At 38.6% G+C, this 21,795-nt stretch overlaps 1 protein-coding gene and 1 pseudogene across 2 annotated transcripts in view; one reads left to right on the top strand and one right to left on the bottom strand.

Annotated features, from left to right (window-relative positions):
- Positions 1-386: 386 nt before the first annotated feature.
- Positions 387-2,524, bottom strand: LOC133085394 (ATM interactor-like; annotated as a pseudogene).
- A 2,872-nt stretch (positions 2,525-5,396) lies between these two features.
- DTD2 (D-aminoacyl-tRNA deacylase 2) overlaps positions 5,397-21,795 on the top strand; it is a 28,250-nt gene continuing 11,851 nt past the window's right edge. The window contains exons 1-3 of one of the 2 annotated variants that reach the window (XM_061182425.1): positions 5,397-5,586; positions 9,195-9,264; positions 12,927-13,493. In XM_061182425.1, coding sequence (XP_061038408.1) covers positions 5,476-5,586; positions 9,195-9,264; positions 12,927-13,252 — 507 coding nt within the window. In that variant the 5' untranslated portion in view covers positions 5,397-5,475 and the 3' untranslated portion in view covers positions 13,253-13,493. Of the gene's footprint in view, positions 5,587-9,194; positions 9,265-12,926; positions 13,494-21,795 lie in introns of those variants that run through there. The other variant, XR_009699553.1, reaches the window with a different exon arrangement.

Genomic DNA, 21,795 nt, shown 5'->3' with positions numbered 1-21,795 from the left:
TCTTCCCAGACCAGGGCTCGAACCCGTGTCCCCTGCATTGGCAGGCAGATTCTCAACCACTGCGCCACCAGGGAAGCCCTAGATGGGTTTTAAAGGTGTGAAATACATTTTTTTTTTTTTAAAGAAGGGAAGTCTACACTGAAAGGGCAAATGTAGGCAACACAAAAAACAATCATTTTTTTAGATCAACATCTTACACTTTATAATACAGTCATAAATTTTTACACAAATTTCATGTTTATAAGTGCAAAAGGCAAAGAACCTCAAAGAATCGAAGTAACTGTGTCATCAACTACATTCAATAGAGTTAATATTGTTGTCCCCATTCTCCATCTTCTAAATCCAGAAAGGAACCGTAAATGCCATCCCCCATGTGAACTCCACTTTCAGAAGTTGGAGACTGGGTGTAGTTCTGCACACAACTGGGTTCCAACAGAGCTGAATTGAGTTTCCATTGTGTTCCAGGCCAAATCCACCAGAAGAAAGTCATCCATTGCTGTCTGAGTTTCATTGCTGTTGAAGAATAAGCTCCCCAAAGTTTCAAAGCCAGAATTCATGGTCTGTGTTTCTGCACTGCTTAACTGAACTTTGCTTTCTAGAGCAGGTAGGTGTTTAGCGCGGAGATTCTTTCAGTTTGGGTCTCTGTGTCAGATGAATCAATACTCATGGAAAAGCTGGAGTGTTTCAGAATACTTCCCAGAGGCAGATCAGGGCTACTGTCTAAAAAGAAGTTCAAGTCCCTCTGTGTCTGCGTGTCAAACATTTCAAGGCCTAAGAAGTTAGAATTTCCTCTACAACTGTAGGACTGGGCAGAGGTGTCTGCAAGTAAGAAGTCAGTTTGGGTCTCTATGTCCAGCGATTCCAAGACTGGCTCAGTGGTTATGGGGCTAAGTTCACTCTTTTCAGTTTGAGTCTGGATATTTGAGGCCAAAAAGAACTCAATATCAAAATCAACTGCAGGATTCTGGGTTGGGCCAGATGGGAGCTGGGTGTCAGGTCCAGTATTTGTGTCAGACGAAGACTACAATTGTCCAGTGTCTGACCAGGCAGATTACTTGACAAGATGTTTTCTAGATCACTTAATAAATCCCTGTTTCAGGTCCAATTATCTGTCATGTTCTGTGAAGAAAGTGTACTATTCTGTGTGCTGAATGAAGTTCATGAGTGGTTCAGATTTCTCAATATCTTGATTTAAAGTTCTAGGGTGGTTCTGAGGTAACAAACCATGAGTTACAGTCTCTGCTACTAAGCTGCTGCTTATAATTTGTCTGTAGAAACATCATATGATGAATGGACACTCTCAAAAATGTCTCTACACATTACAGCTTGGTCTATCTGTACTCGATCATCTGTTGGACTTCGCATTCCACTGGTTTGAGTTTCTCTCAAAAGAGATCCCACCTGACGGGAAACTGGGATCTATAAATACATCAGTCTGAGCAGCTATAGATGAGATTACCTTAGAATTGGGCAAAAAAGTTTGAGTATGAACACTAATGGGAAGGGAAACTTGAGAACCAAATGTCAAATCAGTTTAAGAACAAGGTGATACAGAGGAATCAGGGCTAGCCCACTGTGCAGACAGTAAAAAGTGTTGTGTGGTGTAAGACAGGTCTGCCTGTACATTGATTGAAGAAATGCTGTTTTCTTGACATGTGTTCCCTAGTTCTTGTAAAGAGTTAGATGGACTTTTACCCAAGTTCACTTGAACACCTGTGCTAATTGGTTCCACAGCAACAGGATTTACAATTTTTGAAAGAGGGAGGCTCTCCTTGAGAGAGCAAGCCTCTGAATCTAGGCCGAGGATCAGGGTTCCTATGGACAAGGGCAGTAAGGGCACAGAACCGGGGGGACAGAGCCCTGATGACTGACACCCAACACCACAGGCTGGGCTGAGGAGTCTGCTGTAGGCACTTCAGGCTTTGGTAAAAGCAACTTCTGAGGATACCTTGGACGTGTTGGAAGAGTCTGCTTTCTGGCATTAGAGCTGCAAGAGTCTTCAAAAGAAGCCACTAGCTTTATTTCTGAAGTTTCCAGTTCTTGAGCATCTGGTCTTGGGGTTGATTGGTTGCTCAGTGATTCAGTGGTCTTACTGGACAACTTCTGGTTGTGCAGGCACTTTTCCATTTTCCTTTTCTTACTAGGTGGATCCCTGTGTTCTGCAGGGATCGCATGGCCAGTTCGGTAGATGTGGGACTGTAATGCAGTCCTTCTGGCATAGGGACAGCCACACGTGCACTGGAAGGTCTTGCCACAATCCTCTGGATGTCTTTTCAAGTCCCACTCAGTGCCATACGAATTGCTGCACTTAACTACGTTTGTGCTGCTTTTCTGCATGCATTTTCATAAAGTGCTGTTTTCTGAGAGAAAATTGAGAACATGGTCTGTCAGGGCCTCTCGGGCATCCTTCAATCGGACAACAGTAGAATTTCGGGACAGTTTTCAAATCTTTTCCTATTGTTGGATTCTCTATGCCATCCTGCAGGTGGTGGCTCTTGACCGGGTGCATGTTGAGCACCGGGCTACTGGACAGGATCTTGCCGCCGCCGTGCGCCGGGCACAGGCTGTTGGTCCACACGGCCCGGGACAGCTCGCTCACCCACGGAGGGACGAGCTCCCTGGCCAGCTGCCCCTCAGCAGCCTCGGGGGAGGGGGACCCCACGGGCCCGAGGCGGCGGCAGCTCCCCTCGCAGCCCGGGCGCCCCAGGCCAGAGCCGCGGGCCCTGCCGCCACCGTCTCAGAGGCCGCCAGGTGCGCCAAGTGTCTTGAAGCCCGAATTCACCTCGGTCTTTCACACCTCAGTTTCAGATACCCTGGTAGAAGAGTGACTATCCCTCATAGTAAATTGGTAAAGAGACTTCTGAATATAATCTAGTATACCCTGCTTGACCACAGGGGAAAACGTGTTGATCATGCCTTATGTGAGAATTTCCACTCCATGTCACAGCAATATTTCTTACTACAAATGAATAAATTAGTATTCTGGTTCTATCCCAATTCATGGGCAATTTAGTTAGTATGAACTAATTTCTCAGAAACTGATCACCTCCCTAGGCACTGAGGAAAAAACAACAACAAAAAAACCTCTCTAAGCTTTGAAGTAGGGGGCCAGATTTCTTCCAAGCCTCCCCTAAAATGAAACCTCTATCTCTTCCTGTTGCATTTCTACTGACTAACATACCTCCAAGTAAAGCCTCGGGCAAGAGGTTCATTCTAGAGCTAAGTCTTAGGAAAAGCTCTGCTTAGTCCAAGAACTATGAAACAGATTACAAAACAGTTCATTTTTCTTTCTTTTCCTCTTTACAATCAGGAAGCTTACTATCAGCTGCAAAGGATCTTTCAGAAGTGGTTCTCAGTGTTAAAATTTGGGGCAGCCAACTTGAATGAATTAAACAACTTAAAATAACTCTAAATTATTATACCATCTCAGAGGGCCTAGAATGTATTCACAACTAATGCACTAGCTGCATGGTCCCCTTTCAGCACTGTAGCTGTTTGATAACTATTCTTGCCCAGACAGTGATTTCTTGTATACTCACAAGGCAAAGCTCTCTTATGTTCCAGTGAATCTTCTTCCTCTAGAGCCAACTTAATGTTGTGCTTTGCCTCTTACATCTAACTTGAAGGAAATTGTACAACATGCTCCACCTCAACATTACATGTGATGAACATAACTGTTTTATAACAAAAATTGAAGTTATGTATCTGTGAAAACTTTGCTACGTTATCTCAGCACTCCAGTCAAGAACCACTGTCTTGTCTATTTGTTTTCAATTTCCCACATTCCGACTGACATAATTCCATTTTCTTCACTCCTTATGCTTTATTTTTATTCACATTTCACTATTTTATTGCAGGTATGGCTGACCTTCTTAAATTCTTTGTGGAATGAAACTAGATGTTCAAAAAAATAAATACAGAAAGTAAATACTTTCTCTTTGGTGCCTACTCTCTACTGCCCTCTGCAGGTAGAAAGAAAGAATAAGATCCTCACTTAACAGGAAGATTTAAAGTAATTGGTGTTTTTTGAGAGGCTAACCATTACCAACCAGACTCTATCTATTCACAGGAAGGATTTCTCAATTTGCTAAAGTCCCTTCACTGTGGAAAAATTTCTGGGAACCACAGACTATTTTCAAGAGAGCTCCCTATCTCCTACACCCATGTACAAACGGACATGAAGTCCTCTCTTATTCTGGGTGAAGGCTAAGGGCCCTCTATGTCAAAGTTCCTTCAAGCCTGTAAAACTTGAGTCTGGAAGTGAAAGAGAAAAGAGACATAACGGTGCAGACAATGCAATTTGTCTGTGCTTTGCAGACAAATGTCAACAAATGTAGGAACTGCTACAATGCCTCAGTCAGAGATGTGAGATTTTGCTTTCTGTTTTTACAAAAAGTGAAAGGCAGCCTGCAAGATAACCAGCAAACAGCTTCAATTCTGTGTAGAAAGGACCGTTCATTACACATGGATTATTTTCTTCAGTTACACTACTTTGTATGGATAGCAACACTGTCAGTGATGTCATCTTCTGAAACAGAGACCAGGATGTATAGGCATATTGTGCCAACCGAGCCCAAATCAATGACCTGGGTAATGCAGTCAGGGTAACACTATTATTCTTCATCTAAACCCTCCAAGCCCACAGAAAAATAATGCTAATCTGATGCAGGTTCAAGGAATACGTTACGTGGGAAAGAAACTCAAGCCCTTGTTTAATTTTATTTACATTCTAATATGTACTTACAGGAAACACCACAGAATTCAGTTATCATTATGTGCATCAGACTATGTCATTTTATTTTTGAATTAGTAGCATGTTTAAAAATTTATTAAAATCAAACGCTTTCTTGGATAAGAATATTTTTAGCAAGGATATTCTCTAAAAGATTGATCTCCAAATATGTATTCACATAGCCTACCAATACCGTTCCACAACTGCGAGAACAGAATGATTTATAGCATTCCTGATAGAGGAGGCAGCGTTGTTTTATTGTTTGGGGTAAGGAGATTTTTTTGAAAGATTTATAGCTTTCAGTTCCACCTCCGCTTGTTTTGTGATTCAATTGACTCATTCTATTTACCTATCTTCATAATGGGCATAATATGGACTTACGCAGATTTAAAATTTTTCAGCGTCTGTAAACTTAAGCTTTCTGAGCTGAAAAATGTCTCTTTAAAAGGTATGCAGGGAAGAGAACCACTGGGTCTTTTCACTCCCTTAAAAGCATACACTGAGCGCCTTCTACCGAGTTGTATGTAGGTTGGGGTGAGGATTAGTACCTACACGTCTTTGAAGACCGCACATCCGGGCCACCGGAGAGCCAGCCAGAGGCCCCGCCCTTCTGGAGGCGGGGCCACGGGCGACCAGCACGTCCCTCCGCCACGTCGCGCCCCGCCCAATGCTCCCTAAGCGCCGGGGGCGGACCTGTGTGGCGCGTGGCCGGAACCTGGGGGATATCCACGCGGGCTTGAGCCATGGCTGAAAGTGGCCGGCCACCTCAGGCCCGGGCCCTCCTGCAGCAGTGCTTGCACGCCCGGCTGCAAGTACGCCCCGCCGAAGGGGACGCCGCGGCCCAGTGGGTGGAGGTAACGTCGGCCCCGCAGCTCCGGTTATCCTGTGGCGCGCAGGGGCGGTTCTTACCGCGCTGTCTCGGTGATTTGTGCTCCCGCGTCTCCCTCCGAGCTGGTCGCTTGGCGCCTGGCACGTGTTGTGGGCGGGGCGGGACTCACGGCTGGTCCGCCCAACGCTGCCCTCAGTTCCTGCCTGGCGTCGCCTCTCTCCTCAGTCCTGCACCACCGGCCCCGGCCCTTTCTCCCTCGGACTTATTTTCCGAGAGGAAGAGGGTGTACCCTGCTTGGCACCCCGGGAATTGGGAGCTTCCTCTCACCGTTTGCCTACCTGAGCTCGGTGGACTTTAGACCTAGTAGGTCAGACCTCTTGCTTCAAAAGAGCAAAAAGCCTTGCCACGCCCTGCGCGATGCTCGGGCTGCTGGTGACTTGTCCTGATCTGGTTCGAGCTTCTAGGTTAGATTTGTTGCAAGCGTTCAAGATCTGTTTAGACTTGTGCTCCGGATCCCGTCGAATTCCCTCTTAGGTTGACTGCAGCTAGGTGTTAGCACAGACGTGAGATTGCCCATGAAGCAGTTCTTTTTTTAAGAAACTTTAAAAAACTTGACTTATTTCCTACTAGGAACAAAGATGACTACTTTTATAATAATGTTGCATTGTTATCAAACACATTTCCTCCAAAGAATTTAAAACATTTACACCAATATGATGTCCTTCTGCTTGAATATTTGCGTTTTTAAAAGAGCCTGCCCATGTGCAAAATTCCATGCAAAAACAAAATTTTCTTTAAGGCCCCTGACTTATTTTTTGGAGTAAGTTGAAATGAAGGAAAAAAATGTGTAATAGTAATAAATAAAACTGGTGGAGGTACTCAGAAACTTTAATGTAGGAGCATTTCATTCATTCATCTGCTGAATTCCGTCCCAAATCTAGCACTCCTTAACACAATCCTAGTTATTATTTTAAATACTACCCATGAACTATATGTGGGTGACTATTCTTAAATCACTATCTGTTACTCCCTGGTAATTTGGAAATATTTATAAGCATAAACAGTCCTATATTTTTGCCCTCCCTTTTTCCTTCTCAAAAATTCATTTCTTATTTCTTACTTTTGTTATGGTCTGTTAAAAATTTCTCTTCCCTATTTTGAGATTTTATTATTTTTGCCATACTGTCCAAAGAATTGCCTATTTTTATACTTGCTTCATGGGACTATAAATCCCAAACTATTAATCATTTAGATTTCTTCCATGCTTCTTTATATTTTTATATTCATGTCACATCTCCTTGTGCAAAATCACGGATAGTTTATTGCAGCCTTCCAAACTATCAGTGTGTTTATTAACTTTAAAAGCTATTTTAAAGCTTTCTCTTCCACTCCCACACATGGCTAAATTAGTATAAAGAGCTGATGAGTAATTAGATAGTGAGAGAGTAGATTCTTTCCTCTTTCTCAAGCATCCGCTATTCTATTACTAAAAGTTCTAATTTTTTAAAAAAAACATTTTTAATTGTTTTGAAGGTTACTTTTTGATTTGAAGGTTACTTTGCGTGTTCTTGGTTTCATTCATTTAGACCTTTGCTGTCACAGGCTAATGTTTTTCTTCCTGGGAGGTGAACATTTTTAACCTACAGTGAGAATTATGTGTACTATCCTATATATTTGAAATGTTCTATTTATACCAAAAGAAGCTACAAGGAAGGTGATTCTGACTTGAGGAGGGGAATTTGTAGGTCACAACTTAAGAGCTATTGATGGAATAAACTAAAAGAAAATACCTTAATGAAGGGGTAGTGTGGTGAGTAGAAGGAAAGAACTAGTGTTTTTTGTTTGTTTGTTTTTGGCCAAGCCATGCTGCATGTGGGATCTTAGTTCCCTGACCAGGGATCTAACCCCTGCAATGGAAGGTTGGAGTCTTAACCAGTGGGCCACCATGGAAGTCCCAACAGGTGTTCATTCCTGCAATAACTTAATTCTGACATTGCATGTGTCCAAATATGAATATGCTTGAGAAATTTTGGCCTGTGCTGAAACAATCCCAGTGTAGAGAGCTGTGACAGTGGTGCAGATATCTGTATTATTCAACCTGCCACCTCCTTACTGATGGGTGTGCCCTGGAGGCACTTGTTTGTTCAAGAGCACAATTACACTTATAAAAGGTTACGTCTTACCCAGGTAAATCAGGTGTGAGTGCAGAGCTGCATTTATATTTATTTAGAAGAGTATTTAGATAACACATAGAGCCTGTAATATACAGTAGAACTTAAATGCAGTCAACAGAGTCCCTATCATGTACAAAACAGTCTGTAAAGTGCTTTGGCAGTTAAGATGTAAAATAAATTGTGTTTCAGTCCTTAAATTTCTTTTTATATAGTCACTTAATATGCACTTGTATCGCTCTTACTATGAACCAGGCACTGTTCTAAGCACTTTACAGATATTAACTCAATCTTTGTAATAGCTGTTGGACTCAGAAGGTTAATCTACAAAATAAAAAATTTAATGATTCACTCTGCAGCAAAATCAAAGTCATTTGTCAAGTGTCTCTTTTCCATATAGTCTCTATCCTACAAGAGCTAATAAAGAACTATCCAAGTCATTATATAAAATAAATAAGCTTATATTCCTGATAACAGACAACCTCTTGATGTAGAACTTAATATGAATGCAGTTTCCAAGGTTTAATCACTGTGTATTTAATGTATTAACAAAAATAACAAAAAATAATTGGACAGCAGTTTCTTGGAGTTTATTGAAATAGAATCAGACCCTTATTTTCATTATCTATAAGTAAACGGATTAGGAGGGACAAAGAATGATGATGTCAAAAGACATATCAGTTACAGTGTTGTTTATACATCAGCCATATCTGATATAATGTGAATTCATTTGCTGTTGAATAAATGGGCCCCTGCAAACTAAATATTTATAAGTCTGTCAGCCATACTTAGGAAGAGGCTAGTTCATAGTCCTAATGATTTTGATCAGAAGTACATGTTTGGGGACTTCCCTGGTGACGCAGTGGTTAAGAATCCGCATGCCAATACAGGGGACACGGGTTTGAGCCCCGGTCCGGGAAGATCCCACATGCCACGGAGCAACTAAGCCCATGCGCCACAACTACTGATCCTGCGCTCTAGACCCTGCAAGCCACAACTATTGAGCCCACGTGCCACAACTGCTGCAGCCCACACGCCTAGAGCCTATGCTTCACAACAGGAGAAACCACCGCAATGAGAAACCCGCGCACCGCAACGAAGAGTAGCTCCCGCTCACTGCAACTAGAGAAAGCCCACGTGCAGCAACGAAGACCCAACGCAACCAAAAATAAATAAATAAATTTTTTAAAAAAAGAAGTAAATGTTTGAAGGTATAACTTGGGGTCTTTACTAATCTTGGCTGTATTTTGAACTTAATTTTTGAAAGAAATGATTACTGAGGTGACTGAATATTGAAAAAGATTTTATTTTCTCACATATTTAAGATATTAAGTCTATTATAAAAAGTTATTCCTCTTCTTTTGCATTTAACCTTTTATCTATAAAAGTTGTGAAATTTTATTCATTTACCTCTGTGTATAGACGCTTCTTTCTAATCTGAATTTATTGTGGTTTCTCATAGGTCCAGAGAGGATTAGTGATCTATGTGTGCTTTTTCAAGGGAGCTGATAAAGAGCTTCTTCCCAAAATGGGTATGTGTTTGATGTTTCTTTTTTAAGAGTGAGAGTGACTAGCAATAGATAGATGAATCAGAAGGGGCAAAAAGCACAATCTTAAATTGTACTGGTATGTAAGTTATAAATGACTTAACTCTGTGTACTGTTGTTGACTTTAGCTATTTGCCTTTTCCAAAGCTTAATGTAAGCAAGTGTGGTAGAATTCTTTTAAAATATCTGCAGCATTTCAGATCGTTCATAGATTGGTTTAGAAGAGTGTACACACACACACACACAGACAACACACTGAGATTCAGCCGAGGATACAGAAACTTGTTGGAAGCAGGGTGGCCACATAGGGAGAAATAGATGCTGCATTTCTTAATATAGTTTCCTTATCTCTCAGAGTCCCTAACGGGGGCATAGAGGTGACACTGTATGTACAAGATGTGGTTCCCATCAAATCTGTGCAGATCAGGCTTATATCATTATTACAGAAGACTTTACATTAACCATTTATGCACCTCTTTGTAGGAAATGTGTATAAATATGATTATTAAACCAAGCTCAGTGTCATCACAGCCACACCTCCTCTGTGGGCAGAGAAAGAGTCAGTGTTCAGGCATCTCTGAACAATAATTTACCTGCCTGCAGCTTTCCAGTGTCCTCGATAGTCTATATCACTGCACATTCCTTGTGATAATTACATAGGTTCAGATATATCAAATCAAATCATATACTATCTCAAGACAGTATTTGATAGAATAATTATGTACAAAAAAAGAAGCCTGAAATAGTCAAGCTGTCCCTAAGGTTGGGGACAGGTTATATTCTCTTCATTAGTAAAGGCAGTACCCATTAGTTGGATTAATAAATATAAATTATACAGATGGGTAGTTGAAGCAGGCGGAAGTTAACCTAGAAGAGCTTTAAGTAGTGGAACTCAAGCGTAAATAGCCCAGTGAGGAACAGCTTGGACAAAGGGCTAAAACTTCTAGAGGGGATTTTATGCTGAGACATCAAACATGTTTAACAACTTTGTCAGAGGATGAAAACTAGACTTGAGAAGGGACTGCAGTAGGTGAGGATGGAAAGCCAATAAAAATTTGAATCTGAAGGATAATAGGGAGCTTTAAAGGGTTTAAAGAGAAAATGAAATGAGGTCTCCTGTTACAGAGGGTTATTTCCAGGACTTAATGCTTGGATATTGGACATTCTTTCATTTTTTTGCCTTGAATTAAAGCTTTCTTGACCATGAAAAGTATATAGTAGAAATCTTCAAAAACAGGAAGAGCATTTTTGGCCAAATTGTGGCCAAATAAAAACACTGAGGAAGTCCACCTTAACTCTTCTAGTGGATAGTCTAACACAAAGCTTTTATATATCATGATTCTCAGTAAAGAACTGTGACTCTAAGAATCACATTCTACTGGTGTGAGTTATAAGCAAAATAAGTCCATCTATTATTGATAGTAGTAGCTTGTACTTCCCTCTGTTCCAGGAGGCAGAGTAAGCCAGTGTGATGGGATTCTCTTAAACCTGACCTCATACTTATTACATGGATTCAGATCTTTCCAATCAAATCATGTAGCCCTTGGGAACATAACAGCCAGTTATATCCATAAAGTCTGAAATAGCATGGCTAATGTATAGATGTGCAGAATCTTCCTCAATTCATCTTCAGTATAATTGGACAGAGATCCAGGGCCCTGTCAAAGCTTAACTTCCCATATACATCATTAGAGATATTTGATCGATAACCTGTCTTAGGATTTTTGAGTTTCCAAGATGCCATTAATTCATTGTCTCATTTTAATTCTACTTACTGACATTTGTATTTGTATTATATTTACTTCTACATACTGATAACTGTATACCAGCAGCATTAATTGAATTCTCAGTTAGATCCAGTAGAGGGAAGTGTTTGGAAGTATAATAAATTATACTTACCTCTCTGGCCTGTTATTTCAAAACTGCCTCCTTAGTCTGTCGCTAGCCTGAGGCCTGGATAGCTGGATAGTGATTTCCGTGGAATGAAATGCTCCGGAGAATTATAGTTTTCTTAGAAGCAATCAATAGGACTGCAGGCTATATAGCAAAGTCCTATTTATAATAGAGAAAATTAGAGGTATTTTATTTATTTATTTATTTATTTTTGGTTGTGTTGGGTCTTCATTTCTACGCACGGGCTTTCTCTAATTGGGGCAAGCAGGGGCTACTCTTCGTTGCGGTGCGCAGGCTTCTCACTGCGGTGGCTTCTCCTGTTGCAGATGTTCTAGGTGTGCGGGCTTCAGTAGTTGCGGCACGTGGGCTCAGTAGTTGTGACTCATGGGCTCTAGAGCAGAGGCTCAGTAGTTGTGGCGCTCGGGCTTAGTTGCTCTGCGGCATGTGGGATCTTCCCAGACCAGGGATCGAACCCATGTCCCTTGCATTGGCAGGCGGATTCTTAACCACTGCGCCACCAGGGAAGTCCCTAGAGGTATTTTAAAATAGGCATTAGTTAAATGAAAACTGATAGTGCTTAATGCAGAGCTTAGGAATTCATTTGGGTGTTCACCTTGGCAGGTTTTCACCAGGTTAGTTCCTTGATTTGTAGAGTGGGGTCACTGTACTGAATCCTTGCTAATATTTACTACAGGCTCTCTAATAGTTGAAACCATTGACTACCCCACCAGAAAGCATACCTTTTCAAGCCTGATTATTCACACAGGAGTGTGAGGTTTCAATAGTTCTTTTACCGTTTGTGTCCTCTCAGGACTATTCTTTACAAGCAGAAGTTATTTATACCCTTTATAGAGGTAGGAAGACCCTAAGGGTGTTTATATTAGGCATTTCTTTTGCTTATTGTTTTGAAAATGGCTAATGTTGAAATGTAAAGGTTTTCTAAGTTTAGGTTTTTTAGCTACACATGGATATTTATGGTTATTTTGACACTTCTTATTAGCTATGAGTATACTTGCATAAATGCCATAAAAATAATAATACAATATTTTCCTGTGTATATATGAAGATAATGCCAGTAACTATACCTTTGGATTTACTTTCCCAGTTGACAATGAATTTCTGATGATTCTTGCTTTCACCTTTATCCTTCTCGGACTGGTGATGTTTGTAAAATGATTAGTCTATGTTAATAATGTCTTCGAGGTTATAAAACTGCAAAATCAGCTAGTTTATAACAGGATTGAACCTGGAACCTTTGTCTCAGCTTAGAACTCTAGGCAACTAAGTTTAAAATAATAAATGCACTAAGGTTTTTATTTAATGTTCTTTGTTATAAAGTAGAATAGGTGTTTGGAGCATCTGTCATGTTTTTTTTCCAGTGGGATTTGTTTTGAAATATAAAAAGGAACAAAAAGGCAAAATCTTTTCATGTATCCCTCAGGGCAACAATATCTTGAAGTTCCAGTATACAGTTAATTCTTTAGTCCTTTCTGGATGATCTTATTGTTAGGAGATCCTAACTGCCAAGTCAGATTTAAAACATCATGCCATTTTCTGCATGAAATTTTCCTTGTTTTTCATGCTTAGATCATTTAGCTTACTGAAGCAGTTTTTAAAATCTAAATAGAAACTTTGGGTTAAAAGCATGAGCTGACAAACTGGATTTTAAACATGAGGTTTGCTGACTAGAAGATTGTTGGTTTTCTTCATGTTTGTTTTCTACCTCAAAATGTTCTCCTTTCTTCCCTACCCAGTTAATACACTGTTAAATGTGAAATTAAGTGAAACAGAAAATGGCAAGCATGTCTCTGTATTGGATCTACCTGGCAACATTCTTATCATCCCTCAAGCCACCCTTGGGGGGAGAGTAAAAGGAAGAAGCATGCAGTATCACTCTAACTCTGGAAAAGAAGAGGGGTTAGAACTTTATTCCCAATTTGTGACTCTCTGTAAAAAAGAATTAGCTGCTAACAGCAAGTGTGCCGAAGCTGGGGTTGTGGTGGAACATGGCACTTACGGCAACAGGCAGGTGTTAAAGCTCGACACCAATGGACCATACACACACCTAATTGAGTTTTGAAAAATTAAAAGTTTCTACAGTTGTAATTAGATTCTCCTCCCCTTCTGCTTGAGTACACTAATCTGCAGCATTTTTAGACAAGAAAATCCTGGGTCCCATCCATAACTCTGCAGCCTGCTAATTGGACGACCTTGCCACGTCACCTAAACTCTGGATCTCAGTCACCTTCCATCCTGCTTTCCCCTAAACTCACACTCAAAATTTTGAAAAATGCCTTGTATTCGCTTTATGGTCATTGATAAGAACATGGAAATGTTCTTAGAGAGCTGTATTTAAGCATTTTGCAATTAAGCATTTTGTGCAATCAAGAAAAATATGTTTCTTGTACCCTCAAATGTATGTAGTATGTAGTAAAAATCACTATTTGTGTTATGATTATAATTTTGTCAATTTTGTTTTAGTATTTCAGATTTCCATATTTTGAATGAAAGAATATGCAATTTACTATTCCTTCTAATAATATCTATGAAAATGTAATACAGAAATGTTATTGTGCATTTTAATATTATTTTCCAAGGACATCCAAGTGCTTTAAATTATTTTAAGAATCTTTAGTTGATATAGCAATAAGGTATGGGGGACTAAAAGTTGTTTTTATTTAATATACTAATGGCTTATTATTCCGTTTCTCAGTTTTTTACCAAAACAATGTGTGTTGCATTTTCTGTCTTTGGTTTTTAAAAGTTACTGTTTCATTAAATTAATGTTCATAAATTTTTTTAGGAAGTTCCTTTCTTGTTGGTTTAGATTGCTATAAAAGGAATAAAAAAGAAAGCTTTCTACTGGAATTATTTGAAAACAGGTTGACTTGTTCATTTCCATTTTATCGACTTAATGATTTGGAGCCAGTATCATTTTTTCTATTAGTGTATTTTTGTGTCCTCACCCCACCCCAAAATTCATATGTTGAAGTCCCCCAATGTGATGGTATTTGCAGATGGGGCCTTTGGAAGGTAATCAGGGTTGATAGAGCATGAGAGTGGGGCCCTTATGATGGGATTAGTGTCCTCATAAGAAGAAACACCAGAGAGCTTGTTCACCCTTTCTCTGCCCACCATGTGAGGATGCAGTGAGAAGGGGGCCATTTACAAGCCAGGAAGAGAACCCTTACCAGAAACCATGCTGGCACGCTGATCTTGAACTTCTAGCCTCCAGAGCTATAAGAAAATTAATTTCTGTTGTTTGAGCCATCATAAGTCTATGGTATTTTGTTCTAACAGCCCAAGCTAAGACAGTCATATAAGATAAACATCTAATAAGGTAGACTTTTCAAAGCCAAGAGAGGAAGATATACAAGAAATTGAAAGAATAAATGAATCAATAAAAGGTAGTATTCATTTTTTACAAACTCCTTTGACTTGATTTAATATTTTAAAGAGTGAAAATGAAATAGTATTTCTAATTATCAAAAAGATGAAAAAATTGACTTGAAGAAACATCTTAAGTAGCTGTTGAAAATTCTTTGTGTCTTATAATTTCTTTAGGTTTATGTTCCTAAGATACTTAAAGTTTCTGTTATCACAAAAAGTCCTATTTTCTCTATATCCTTCCTGTACTATTCTATTTTGGAACTTAAGGATCAATAACTGACTTGGTAGTGAGCTCATTTGTCCTTAACTTTTGCTTTATTGATTCGCAATACACTTATTGAAATGTAATAAACTATTCATAAACTTTCAAACTCCAATTTTCTCAAAGCTTCTCCAAGGAGGTTTATATGTCTTTCAAAAAGATTATGTGTTACCTATTTTAAATCATTTTGATGTGTGTGGGTGAAATGCTGACTCACAGCCCTAGATTGCTATTTTATAGTTCAGGCAATTCTCCTTAAGAAGAAATTTGCTTGAGGTACTTGTGGAGAATAGCAATTTCAACTACATGAAGAGTTATTAAACAGAAGATGACAGGCAAGTTTGTTTCATTTCCAAGGAGGCTAGAACTAGGGAAAAGGCAAGAGAAATAGTAGATATGAAAATAACTACACCTTGGCTTTCTGTAGCTCTCCTGGCCCAAGGTGCTCAAAGAACCTTCAACAGATACCTAATTTTATCTTCACAGTATATAATGACGATAATGCTGTGGAAAGTAAGAAAATGCTTAAATAATTTTCCCAAGATCACACATTAGGGAGCGATAATTTCTATCCCCCTGACTTTTCTTGTAGTGAGAGTTAAAATTGATCTTCATAAAGGCTTAGCATCTCCCAGTGTGGATCACTTCAGAAAGAACAGCCAATAAATGGTTTTATGTACTAAATTAGGTGGCGGTAGGGTTACACCTCATTTTGGTGCCTTCTGCCTCTGTTTTTCAAAGATTCTAGAATGTTTAAATTAGAGTATCATTTCTTTCTTTTAATCGAAGTATAGTTGATTTACAATGTTGTGTTAGTTTCAGGTGTACAGCAAAGTGATTCAGTATATATATATATACTTTTTCAGATTCTTTTCCCTTTATAGGTTATTACAAAATATTGAGTATAGTTTCCTGTGCTATACAGTAGGACCTTGTTTGTGTATTTTATATATAGTAGTGTGTATCTATTAATCCCAAATTCCTAATTTGTCCCTCCCTCCCCTTTCCCCTTTGGTAACCATAAATTTGTTTTCTATGTCTGTGAGTCTGTTTCTGTTTTGTAAATAAGTTAATTTGTATCATTTTTTTAGATAACATAAATGATATATGATATTTGTCTTTCTCTGTCTGAATTACTGCACTTAGAATATCATTCCTAAATGCTATTTTATCTGTCCATTTGGCAAACTTCATGGATTCAATTATATAAAATACTGTGTATAAGACATGGTCTACCAATGAGTATGAATTTATCTTGAATATACTCATACTAGGTAAATCAAACACTTTTACATTTCTTCATTTGTTCAAGTCAAAAGAAGGCATTGACATTTATTAATAATATCTGTATTAATGATTTATTGACTCCATAATGAAAGACCTAAGTTTATCAGATATAAGGATCAAATACTATAGAATCCTATGCCACTTGTTTTGGAGGATAACTCACATTGGTGTTAGAATGATGACATGTCAAACTTTTATTATCTATGATTAACATTGCAGAGGACCTGATTTGTTACATTATAGTTATTTCTTAAAAGCTCACATGATAGTGAAACTAGTATTTCTAGAAGTGTTTTATCTATTAATTTATTGAAGTAAGACTACTTTCTGAAAGGGAAGAACTATTAGAAAACTAACATTTTCATTCTGAAGCCACACTTTGATGATGACTTTAAATGTCTGTTTATCTTGATAGTCTAATTATTCTCCCTTCCTCCTATTTCTCCTACCTCTAATCCTTTTTTGCAGACCATCTCCAAGGTAATGTTTCTAGAAAATTCCTTTCTGTATGATATTCCACTGTTTAGAAACTTTTATAACTATTTTTTATCTACAGGACAAAGTCTAAACTTCTGAGGTTGGCATGAAGGTTCTCCTTACTCATTAGGAGTGAATGAAATAAAGGGAGAAATGTAGAGGACCAAAGTCAGAATCCTGAGAAAACATAAAGAAGAGGCAACATATGAGAGGCCAGAGGATAGTATAGAGATCAAAGAGCCAGAGAGAACCAGAAAATGTATTGTTAACACGATAGTTTTCAAGGTGTAAACAGTCAGTGCCAAATACTGAAGAAAAATGGGACAACACAAAGACTGAGGAGAGACCTCTGGGCCTAGCAGTTAGGTGTTTTCAAGCTTATGGAAAATTGACATAAAATTTGCAAGAGTTACTACAATTAGGAAAAGATTCTTAATCTTTGGTCTTCACGTAGAGTGTCTCAAAGTATGCCACTGGACCACCTGTACAGGAATCACCTGGGGAGACTAACTTTTTACCAAATGCAATTTTCTGGGACCATCCCAAATTTATTGAATTAGAATCTCAGGAGTTAAAATCTATCTAGTCACCTATCTCCCCCAGGTGATTCTTGTATATACTGGAATCTCAGAACCACTGTTATTTGAATGAAGCCCAGACTTCTAAAGCTGATTTACAGTTTCATAATCTGGCTCCAGCTTGACTTTCTAACCCTTTCTCCCTCTACTCCCCAATAGAAATTCTCCAGGATAGCTCTTTTTATACCCTTCTTAGATCATGCTCACTCTTCTTCAGAAGACAAGCAGAGTTGTCTTCTGCTCTCCTCTAAATCCATCATTCAATATCTAGCTCAAGTCAATCTCTTCTGACCCCACAGTAATTTCTCCTACCTCCACCTCCCTGGGCATTATGGTTGTCCCACTCTTGACACTTGTAATGTGTCTTATGAGATTGAGTACTTAACCTTTTTTTTTTAATGCTTATATGTCCTAACTACAAGAATATAAATATTGGGCAGAGACAATATGACAGTGAGCACACATAGTATAATATAATTTTTCTTTAAATCTCCACAGTACTTCCATAGCACCGTGTTGTCCATGCTCAATAATTCACAGTAAATGTTACCTGAATTAACATGGAGATTCGTCAGTGGCTAGAATACTCTTGATTTTGGTTCGGTTTTACCAGTATTTCACACATAGATTTCTTTGTCATTAAGGAATAAAGAGGTTGGAATGTGCAGGAAGCAAGTTTAATACTACTACCCCTTTCTTGAATACAATAGATAACACCAGAAAAGTTAAAAGACAAACTAAAACAGATTTTTGAGATTCAACACAAATGTGGGCATTGCTATTTCTACTTTGTTAGTTTATTACATCAGTGTGTTAAAGAGAAAAGCCACAGGCCCAAAATGGTGTCACTTGTGCTAAAGCCCATGATACCAAACCTAGATTTAAGATCTAACCTAATTGCAGTTTCAACCTTCACCAGAAATGTAGTGGTTTTTTTTTTACTGAAGTATAGTTGACTTACAATGTTGTGAAATTGTAGCACAATTGTAGCAGTTAATTTCTACTGTACAGCAAAGTGATGCAGTTATATATATTTATATTTTTTTCCATTATGGTTTATCATAGGATATTGAGTATAATTCTCTGTGCTATACAGTAGGACCTTGTTGTTTATCCATTCTGTATATAATAGCTTACATCTGCTAATCCCGACCTCCTACTCCATCCCTCCCCCAACCCCCTCCCCCTTGGCAACTACAAGACTGTTCTCTATGTCCATGAGTCTGTTCTTGTTTCATAGATAGGTTCATTTGTGTCATATTTTAGATTCCACATGTAAGTGATGTCATATGGTATTTGTCTTTCTCTTTCTGACTTACTTCACTTAGTATAATAATCTCTAGTTGCATCCATGTTGCTATAAATGGTATTATTTCATTCTTTTTTTATGGCTGAGTAGTATTCCATTGTATAAATGTACCACATCTTCTTTATCCATTCATCTGTCAATGGACATTTAGGTTTTTTCCATGTCTTGGCTATTGTGAATAGTGCTGCTATGAACATAGGGGTGCGTGTATCTTTTTGGATTAGAGTTTTGTCTGGATATATGCCCAGGAGTGGAATTGCTGAATCATTTGGTAATTCTATTTTTAGTTTTCTGAGTAACCTCCGTACTGTTTTCCATAGTGGCTATACCAACTTACATTCCTACCAACAGTGTAGGAGGGTTCCCTCAGAAATGTAGTCTTAACCAGTCTGGAATTATTTGGTCAGCACCAGTTAGGTAATCTGCCATGTGGGCTCTCTCCAGCCTCCAGAAGAAGAAGCCATCTATATAATAAAACCCTTGCCTTTCCCTTCACCCTTTCCCCCCCGAAAGATGTTCTGGCCTAAAAATAGTCCTTTCTTTTCTTTTGCTAATAGCTACTTTGCCCCACCCTTCTTCCTGTAAAATCCTTCCATTTTGTACAACCCCTCACAGCGCCTGAAAAGTTGCTAGATGGGATGCTGCCTGATTCATGAATTTCCTAATAGAGTCAATTATATCTTCAATTTACTCAGTTGGATTTTGTTCATTTTAACAAGGGTGATCACTTTACATTTTCTTAAGGCTTACTCTATATTATCTTTCTAATATAGTATAACTGTATTTATGTACCTAAGAAAGATTACAAGAAGCAAGCCATTCTTAAAACACACAAGGAAAAAAAACAAATTTCATTTAAGAAAACCTGTATTTGAGTCCTTTTTAAAATAAACTTTTTGTGAATCAAATATAAAAGTCTTTATTTTATTCATAAATATTAATTTTGATACAAGCTTTAAGACCCTTCTGTATTTAATTACAAAATAAAGCAGTTCTGTGGAATGCATCACAAATAGCCAACTTCATGATAAATATTATCCTACTCCTTTTTACTGGACTTTTCCATATGAATGAATTTTTTGCACTGTGTTAGCTAGCATTTTTCTCTTAAGAAGCTTAATAAAATTTGACCTATTACATCAGCTTTTTTTCTGAATGTGAAAAGAAAAATTTATGTAGAGAATGCACCACACCCTATGTAAACAGTACCTGAGAACCATTAGCTAATACTATTATAAACAGTTGGGGTTGGGAAAGTAATTGTGGACATTTTTTTTTTGAGGGGGAGATATGGAGTCTTTTTAAGGCACGTCTGACTAGACTAGCAAAAATGCCATCCTTGACTCCAACTTTGAGATATTGTTTACTTAGCTTTATACTAACATAGATAAACTAAGACACACTTTCTACTCCAGGCATTCTTTTAATTTACTTTGCGGCCCCAAGATAAGTTTCTTTAATGAGTAGATATGATCATCACAGTTTCATTTTCTCAGTGCCTGAATTCTTTTATATCCTGATTACATTCAGGTAGTCTTCATGGCTTTGATTTCTTTTCATCATATGCATACTTGCCTTTTTTAAGCCAGGTGTTGAAAATGTTCTAACATTTTCTTAATATTGCGTCATGGATAGTTGCTCTCCACTTGAAAGTTATAATCCTCAGAATCTGCAGGTCAGCAGTGGAGCTGGGAGCTGTATGAAATACAAATTGTTCAAGATATGACCCTTAACCCCAAGGAATTTCCATCTAGTAGGGGACATGATAGACACAGAAATGAACTAGGTACTGTGTGATCAGTGTTATCTGGACAATGCTATCTCTGAGCTATAGAATAGCAGCAGAGGGAGAAGATGCTTCTGGCTAGAGTGGTGAATCCCTGTGTTAAAACAGGCATGGCAACTTGAGCCATCCCTTGTAGAATGCGTAGCACGTCTATAGGCATGAGGTGTGGGGGAGGGCACTTCAAACTCTGTCTGGACTGATAGATAATAAGGTGCCATTGAAGGCTTTTAGAGAGAATAATGACATAATGAAGACCGTTTTTAAGAGGAGAGACCTGACAGTGGTACATAAGGATTACGGAGAGAAGGAAATTTTGTGACAGGAAGACAGATTTTTGTTTTTATTTTTATTTTTTTGAGTAGTGCAGACATAAAGGGATTTGGTCTCACTTATAGTAGTGGCTGTGAACATGGAAATAAACGTAATTGGAGATATTGAAAGGTGTTTTGAAGAAAAATACACTTCAGGACAGCTGATTAGCTGTGGTGGAGCTAAAGGGAGGAATCAAAAATCACTCTAAGATTTCATGTATGGGTTACTGAGGAAGATGAATTCAGATTTTAATACATTGAGTTTGAGGCACATAAAGTAGAAATGTCTACCAGATTTGTTACTCAGGGCAGAGAGAGTATAGATTTGAGAGTCTTATTTATAACAGTGATAGTTGAAACCCTAGAAATAGATGAGATTTAATCATCCAATATTACTGAGAGCCTACTCAGGTAAGTATAAGAGGCACACTAAAAATGAAAAGGCAGTTTCCTCAGGAGATTACAAAATAACTGGTGTGTTAAGATAGTTAACTGGAACACAGAGAAACTAGAGGTGCCAAAAGAGAGGTAAAAACAGTACCGTGGAAATTCGGAGACGGAAGAGATTTCATCTAGTTAGGGGAGCACTGGCATTTCAGTATAATTTTGAAGATGAGATCTATGAGAGGCGATATAGAGAACAACAAAGGATTTGAGGTCCAACCAAATTTATAGTAACAGAAGGAAGAGGAAAATTGACAAAGGAGAGAAAGGTCAGACAGATAGGTGGGTGGAAAAAGTGGGAGAAGTGGAAACATCAGTGTCTTGGAGTTAAGGTTTCAAGAATTGGGGAAGTGGGTCCAAACATATAGAGAAGTGGAAATTATTGCATAGTTAACACCCACATATCCACCACCTAGATTCTACAATAGGCATCTTGCTATATTTGCTTTACTACCTATCTATCCATCTGTCCATTCCAAGAAGAGGTTATTTTGTTTGCCAAAGGTTTTTAATTTATTCCTCTTCTTTTCTCCCCTTTTGCCTCTGCTGGTTAGCTTCTCCTCTCAGAGGCCCAGGTTTTTGTTTTTGTTTTTGTTTTTGTTTTTTTAATTAATTAATTTATTTATTTATTTTTGGCTGTGTTGGGTCTTCGTTTCTGTGCGAGGGCTTTCTCCAGTTGTGGCAAGCGGGGGCCACTCTTCATCGCGGTGCGCGGGCCTCTCACTATCGCGGCCTCTCTTGTTGCGGAGCACAGGCTCCAGACACGCAGGCTCAGTAAT

This window comes from Eubalaena glacialis, chromosome 2, assembly GCF_028564815.1.
Source record: "Eubalaena glacialis isolate mEubGla1 chromosome 2, mEubGla1.1.hap2.+ XY, whole genome shotgun sequence".
In the NCBI taxonomy this organism is placed as follows: Eukaryota; Metazoa; Chordata; class Mammalia; order Artiodactyla; family Balaenidae; genus Eubalaena; species Eubalaena glacialis.
This window is presented reverse-complemented; position numbering and strand designations above follow the sequence as displayed.